Source organism: Entamoeba dispar, genomic scaffold (genome assembly GCF_000209125.1).
Source record: "Entamoeba dispar SAW760 scf_1105229462991 genomic scaffold, whole genome shotgun sequence".
NCBI lineage: Eukaryota > Evosea > Mastigamoebida > Endamoebidae > Entamoeba > Entamoeba dispar.
The window spans coordinates 3,125-9,734 of NW_001855469.1; the positions used below are offsets into that span (position 1 = coordinate 3,125).

General features: G+C 22.4%; 1 protein-coding gene across 1 annotated transcript, besides 20 other annotated features; it reads left to right on the top strand.

Moving 5' to 3' along the window:
* Positions 1-84: 84 nt before the first annotated feature.
* Positions 85-260: a microsatellite.
* A 94-nt stretch (positions 261-354) lies between these two features.
* Positions 355-473: a sequence feature (AT_rich).
* Positions 474-476: 3 nt separating this feature from the next.
* Positions 477-651: a microsatellite.
* Positions 533-712: a microsatellite.
* Positions 713-734: 22 nt separating this feature from the next.
* Positions 735-1,301: a repeat region.
* Positions 1,298-2,146: a repeat region.
* Positions 2,147-2,158: 12 nt separating this feature from the next.
* Positions 2,159-2,230: a sequence feature (AT_rich).
* A 121-nt stretch (positions 2,231-2,351) lies between these two features.
* Positions 2,352-2,482: a microsatellite.
* Position 2,483: 1 nt separating this feature from the next.
* Positions 2,484-2,831: a repeat region.
* A 151-nt stretch (positions 2,832-2,982) lies between these two features.
* Positions 2,983-3,055: a sequence feature (AT_rich).
* Positions 3,056-3,368: 313 nt separating this feature from the next.
* Positions 3,369-3,479: a microsatellite.
* Positions 3,480-3,542: 63 nt separating this feature from the next.
* Positions 3,543-3,563: a sequence feature (AT_rich).
* A 10-nt stretch (positions 3,564-3,573) lies between these two features.
* Positions 3,574-3,727: a microsatellite.
* A 13-nt stretch (positions 3,728-3,740) lies between these two features.
* On the top strand, positions 3,741-5,291 carry EDI_064230 (nucleolar protein nop56, putative; the record flags this gene model as incomplete). Its single annotated transcript, XM_001740510.1, has 1 exon — positions 3,741-5,291. The coding sequence occupies one exon, from the start codon at positions 3,741-3,743 to the stop codon at positions 5,289-5,291; it is 1,551 nt and encodes a 516-aa protein (XP_001740562.1).
* Positions 3,790-3,850: a microsatellite.
* Positions 3,806-3,853: a microsatellite.
* Positions 5,059-5,112: a microsatellite.
* Positions 5,123-5,159: a microsatellite.
* Positions 5,230-5,281: a microsatellite.
* A 13-nt stretch (positions 5,292-5,304) lies between the features above and the next one.
* Positions 5,305-5,333: a sequence feature (AT_rich).
* A 13-nt stretch (positions 5,334-5,346) lies between these two features.
* Positions 5,347-6,589: a repeat region.
* Positions 6,590-6,610: the final 21 nt, after the last annotated feature.

The following is a 6,610-nucleotide window of genomic DNA, read 5'->3' on the forward strand; positions in this document are numbered from 1 at the left end:
TTATCATAGTTAATCTTTTTTTCATAATCTCATATTCTCACCCGATCTTCATGTTACTTTATCATCAAAATCATCACTGTTATGTTTTTCTTATTTCCTTTTACCATATCTTGCTCTTTCGTTATTTTATTTTTTCCTTGTTATATTAATATCCTAATTTTCTTTTCCTTTCTTAAATATCATTGTTTTAATTTCTTTATTATTTTCATCTATACTTTTTGTCAATCTCTTTGAATTTATGTTAATACATTGTTTTCTATAATACCACATTAATTTTATTATCAGTTGGATAAAATTATATTTATGTTTTAAATCAATGAGATATTCTTGAATGAAGTGAGTGTTATGGTTTAGAATTATTATCAAATAAAATTTATGTAAATTGTTATTAATATTCATTATCATATTTCATTTTCTATTAATTAAATTTATGTTTTAATAACAAAAAGAAGAAAATAAATAAATGATATTTTCATAATAATATTAAAAATTAAAATGTTATTAAAAACATAAAAAGAATCATCTAGAATGAAAAATAAAAACTTAAAATAAATATGAGATTTAATAAAATAACAAAATTAATAAATATAATATATAACAATAAAATGAAAAATGTTATGAAGAATAAAAATAGAAACTTAAAAAAAAAATCATGGGAACAACATCATCAAAACCAGATAAAATACTAAATAATAAAAAACAAAATGACATACCAACCGATAAGACAAAACACCAAATCAAACAACTAGAAGAATGGACAGAAAGAAGAATTGGAAATATACTGTTTGATTCAGATATTGATGAATGGAATGAAGACACATCAGTACTTGGAGAAAGAATAAAGAATAAAGAGCATATAATAATTATTATCGAAGACACAGACGGAAACAAATTTGGGGGATACGTTAATGAAAAAATTGATAAAGTTGATAATTCTATAAATGACCCAAAATCATTTTTATTTTCATTAGAATCAAATGGAAGAATACATGGAATGATGAAATTTGATATTAAAGATCCTCAATATGCATTTTTGTTGAATAGCCAATTACAGGATCGGCTGTTTGAATTTGGTTATGACGAATTATTTGGACCTATAGACGGAATTGATATTTGTGTTTACAAAGAAAGGTATAAAACTCAATCGTTTTGTTATCACTCTTCATTCGAATACAAAGGAATTTCAAATACACTTTGCAGAGGATATAACTTCACACCACAACGAATTTTTGTAATTGAAATGAAATGAAAATATAAATATTGTTCAGTTGAAACACAAAAACTAAAAAGAAAAACTAAAAAGCAATTAACTAAGTATTAATAGAACATGTGTCTATTGTTCCTAACTCTCCAAAGAATAAATCAGATATTAAGAGTTATGGGTGTTCTGTAGAAAGTGGTAATTTAAAGTAGAAGTAATGATGCATGATGGAATGTGATTTTTAATTCAAGGGATTTAAATTAGTTTATGATGTTAATTTTGATTTTTAATTAATTTAATAATTTTAATAATTAATAATTAATTTATTGAAATTACAATTATATTTATTTTGATATCTTTTATTTTCTTTATATTTATTTATATATTTTTCATTTCTTTATATTTATTTCTTTTATTCAAATAAACAACATTAATAATATGATCTTTAATAATAATCATATCAAATAATAAACAAATTTTAATATTTTTATTTATTAATATATATCTAATATTTTATGTTATTATCATTCATTTTTTTGATAATATTTATTTGTTTAATATCATAATGATTTATATTTGAATAATATTTTATATTATAATTTCTTATAATGATAAAATCATGTATAATTTCAATTTAATTAATATGAGAGTACTAATAATCATACTTTCCAATTATGATTTCATATGAATAACAGAAGATAATAAAATGAAACTATTGATTATATAATATATTTAGAAAGAATTGAGTATTTAAATTAATTTTTAATAATTTATCTTTTTCTATATACATTGAATAATACTCTATTTTGTATTTTAATTGATTGAAGAAATGTATTCTTCTTAATATTGATTGAAATCCATATATTTAATGTAATAGTTTTATTTATAAATTTTAACACAATCAATCTTCTAAAATATCCAATTATTTAATTTCAATTTATTGATAATATTATAGTGAATATTTTACATAAAATATTTCTATATTTTATCTTAATTTTTCAAGTAAAACAATGAAATTATTAAATAATTGTAAGGAAACACACTAGAAATGGATAAAAGAATGAAAAAGAATGAAATGTTGAATTATGAGGGTTATCATCTTGTTATGAGATTCTTTTAGTGAGATAAGACTGAGATAAGACAAATTAGTTAATAATTAATAATAATATAAGAAAGATTATTAAGGAGTATTAATTAATTATTATCATATTAATTAATATGAATGGAAAAAGAATATTATTTAAATAATAAGAATAAATAATAAGAATAAATAATAAGAATTTAGTATTATTAATAAACAATAAAGAAGTAAATTTATCAAGGATAGATTTGAGATGAATTTAGGGGTGATATTAAAGAAAAATGGAATGTTTAAGTGATTGATGAAAATAAAGGAGATGAGTTAATCATAATATTATTAAAGTGTTCAACATAAAATAAGATTATAAAGGATGAAGAGATGTAATAATCATTAAAATTAAAATAAAATCAGATAACATTAAATGAATGATTTAAATTGAGAATGATTAAAAGGACAATGATTGGATAGAAATAAAGGATAAAGAAGAAAGTGAATCATACATTTCTCAAGATAATGAAATACTAATTATAAGTCAAACATAATTCATTTAAATTTTTTCTTTGAATTTATTTAATTAAGTAAACAAATCATATGAAATAATGGAATGATTATTCTGGAGAATAGAGAGATGTAGAAAAACCAGAAGAAATAGAGTGTTCTGAGAATGAAGGATAGGAAGAAAATGTCACCTGAACAACAGATTAAAATTATTAAAATTTAATATTTAAATAAATAACCAAATTGATAAGTAAAAACAAATTTTAAAATTTTTTGAGAGAAGATATGTTCAGCTTCAATAACACAATCAAAACATCATTTTTAAATTCTATATACTCCAAACACATTGATGAACTTCTCAATAAAAAAAATAAAGAAAAGACAAAATAAAAAAGTGAATTACCTCCAATAAAAATCAAGAACAACAAGAAAAAAGTGAAGTACAATGAGTTTATCTCACTTAGAACACTTAAAAGAAAAGGAAGACAAACAATAATAACGGTATAAATACACCCAAAAAAAACAATAAAAATATAATCTAGTTAGTACTTCATTCAATAATTAATTGATTAAGTGAAATTATCACCTAAAAGAAAACAAAACAACAACACAAGAAGAAAAATAAATGGACAAAAAGAAATAGAATGAAAACAAAATTGATAAATAACACAAACAAAAAGAACTTCGAAAGAAGAAAAAGAGTAAATCAAAAAATAAAGAATTGATGAAATATATTCAAAACACTAAAAGTATTTATGAAACTATAAAAAATTTTTAAATAAAGATAAACAGTAAAAAATAAAAAAAGAGAAAAAAAGAAGAAAAAATAAAAAAAGAGAAAAAAAGAAGAAAAAATAAAAAAAGAGAAAAAAATAAATCAAAGTAAGAAAATAAATAAAAGAAAATAAAATAAAATAGTAAAAAAGAAAAAAAAAAAGAAGAAGAAACCCTAAAATAAAGATGTACATCTTACATGAGACACCAGCAGGATATGCTTTAATTAAAATTAAAGATGAAGGAATATTAAAAGAAGAGAAAGAAGAAAAGATAAAGAAAGAGATAGAAAAGAAAGGGGTGAATGAGATAGTTAGTTTAGAATATTTATTAAAATTTGAGAAGACAGAACAAGCAGTTGAAGAATGCCAAGCAATAAATGATGGAGTAATGACGAGTACATTACAGAAGTTTTTAAAAGCAACGATTAAAAAAGAAAAAGAAGGGAAATTAATAGTTGTTGAATCAGGATTATCACAAGCAATTAAGAATAAATTAGGGATTGAAACGATATATCCTAATGGGACTATAATGATAGATAGAATGATTAGAGAAAAGATTAATGAGATAATACCAGAAATAACACCGAAAGAGATGCATAGTATGGAATTAGGATTATCACATAATTGGTCATCATTTAAGATAAAATTTTCACCGGAAAAAATAGATACAATGATTATACAAGCAGTATCATTATTAGATGATTTAGATAAAGAAATTAATATATATTCAATGAGAGTAAGAGAATGGTATGGATGGCATTTTCCAGAATTAAGTAAATATATAAATGATCATATGGCATATTGTCAATTAGTTTGTAAAATTGGAATGAGAGAAAATGCAAAGAATGTAGATATGAAAGAATATGTAGAACCAATAGTAGAAGAAGAAATTAAAAATGCAGCTATAGTTTCTATGGGAAGTGAAATATCAGAAGAAGATTTAGAGAATATTAAAGCACTTTGTAAACAAACTATTGAAATAGTAGAATATAGAGAAGAATTATGGGATTATTTAAGACAAAGAATGCAAGCTATAGCACCTAATTTATCAACATTATTAGGAGAATTAATAGGAGCTAGATTAATATGTCATACAGGAAGTTTAATTAATTTAGCAAAAGCACCAGGATCAACAATTCAAATATTAGGAGCAGAAAAAGCATTATTCCGAGCATTAAAAACAAAGAAGAAAACACCAAAATATGGATTAATATTCCATGCAGCATTAATAGGACAAGCACCAGCAAAAGCAAAAGGACAAATTTCAAGAGTAATAGCATCTAAAGCAGCATTATGTGCACGAGTAGATGCATTAGCAGATAATGCAGATAGTAGTATGGGAGAGAAAGGAAAAGAAATGGTAGAAGAAAGATTAAGAAAGATAGATTCAAAAGCAGGAGGAAAAAATATTGTTGTTAATACAGGAAAGTATACAAGAAAACAAGAAGATATTCTTGCTAATAAGAAAGTATTTGAGAATGGAAAAGATTCAACACTTGGTAAAGAAGAAAAAGTAGAAGAAGAAGATGATGATAAAGAAAAGAAAGTAAAAGAAGCATCTCATACTAGTAGTAGTAGTACTAGTAGTAGCACTAGTAGTAGTTCAGAAAGTTCAAGTAGTGAAGAAAGCACAAGTTCAATGAGTTCAGAGAGTTCAAGCAATGAATCTGAAGAAGAAGAAGAAAAGAAAAGAATTAAGAAAGGAAAAGAAGGAGGAGAGAAGAAGAAACTCTAAAGAAATTGATTGCTTTTTATTTCTTTATTTTATTTTTATTTACTTTTAGTGAACTCTATCATAGAAGGGAAATTAAGAGTGTAATCCAATAATAAAATACATTATCATAAAAAATAATACTATTGATATTGATGATGAATATATTAACTCTATCATTATTCAAGTTAAAGAAATGAAAATATATAAATGTGTAAATATTAATTACTACTAGAAAATGAAAGAATCAGATAAATTAATTAGAGAAATAAATAATAAATGGGTATGGTCAAGAGAATAGAAAATCTTCAAGAAAATATGAAAATGATTTCAATATGTATGTATTATTATCTCCAAAGTAAATTTAAATGAGATAAATTTGATGAAATAAAAGAAATCATAAAGAAAATAAATAGATTAGAATATCTAATCAATGGAATAGTACAAAATAAAATGCATCATGAGATTAAATGAACAAGATGCAGATGAAATCAAAATTAAATCACATGAAAGAATAAAGTACCTAAAATATATGATGACAATGATTAAAGAAAGAATTAAATTTAATAAGAATGAAAATGTCAGAATCAATACAAATAAAATCATGTTTGATTCTAATAACAAAATTAAAATAAAGAAGAAACACAAAATGAAATATACCCAAATAACAATATTACTTTAAAATATTTGAAATCGTTATATGAAACACAGGTGATATTAAATAAAGAACATTTGAAAATAAAACAAATCACCTCATGGAATGAAAGATATAGAAATTATGATAGTCTTATCATCACAATGGATGATTTAAATTTAAGAATGATGAAAATAAGTAATTGGAAATCATCAGGTATTGACAATGTATATTGGTATTATTGGAAGAGAATGTCATCATCAAAGAGATTCCATTCTTAATATATTCAATGAATGGTTAAACTTCAATGAAATAATTAAATTAGATATGGTAAGTGGAAGACTTTATTAATCCACAAATGAGGTGATATGAACGATGTCATTAATTACCGTCCTATCAATTGTACAAATGTAATTATGAAAGTATTTAAATCATTATTAAAATAGAATATTCACAATAGAATTAACATGAATAATGAATCATTTAAAATTAGTAAAAATCAATTATGATATAAATTATAATTTCATGATGATAAAGAATGATTAATTAATAGTTATATGTTAAAGCAGTAAAAAGAAGAGAAATACACAAAATATGTAGAGTCATATTATGACATTAAGAAAGCATATGAATCAGTAAATCATAAATGGGTAATAGAAACACTAAAATATTTTAATGTAGAGGGAGTGTTCACGAAATTATGCATTTT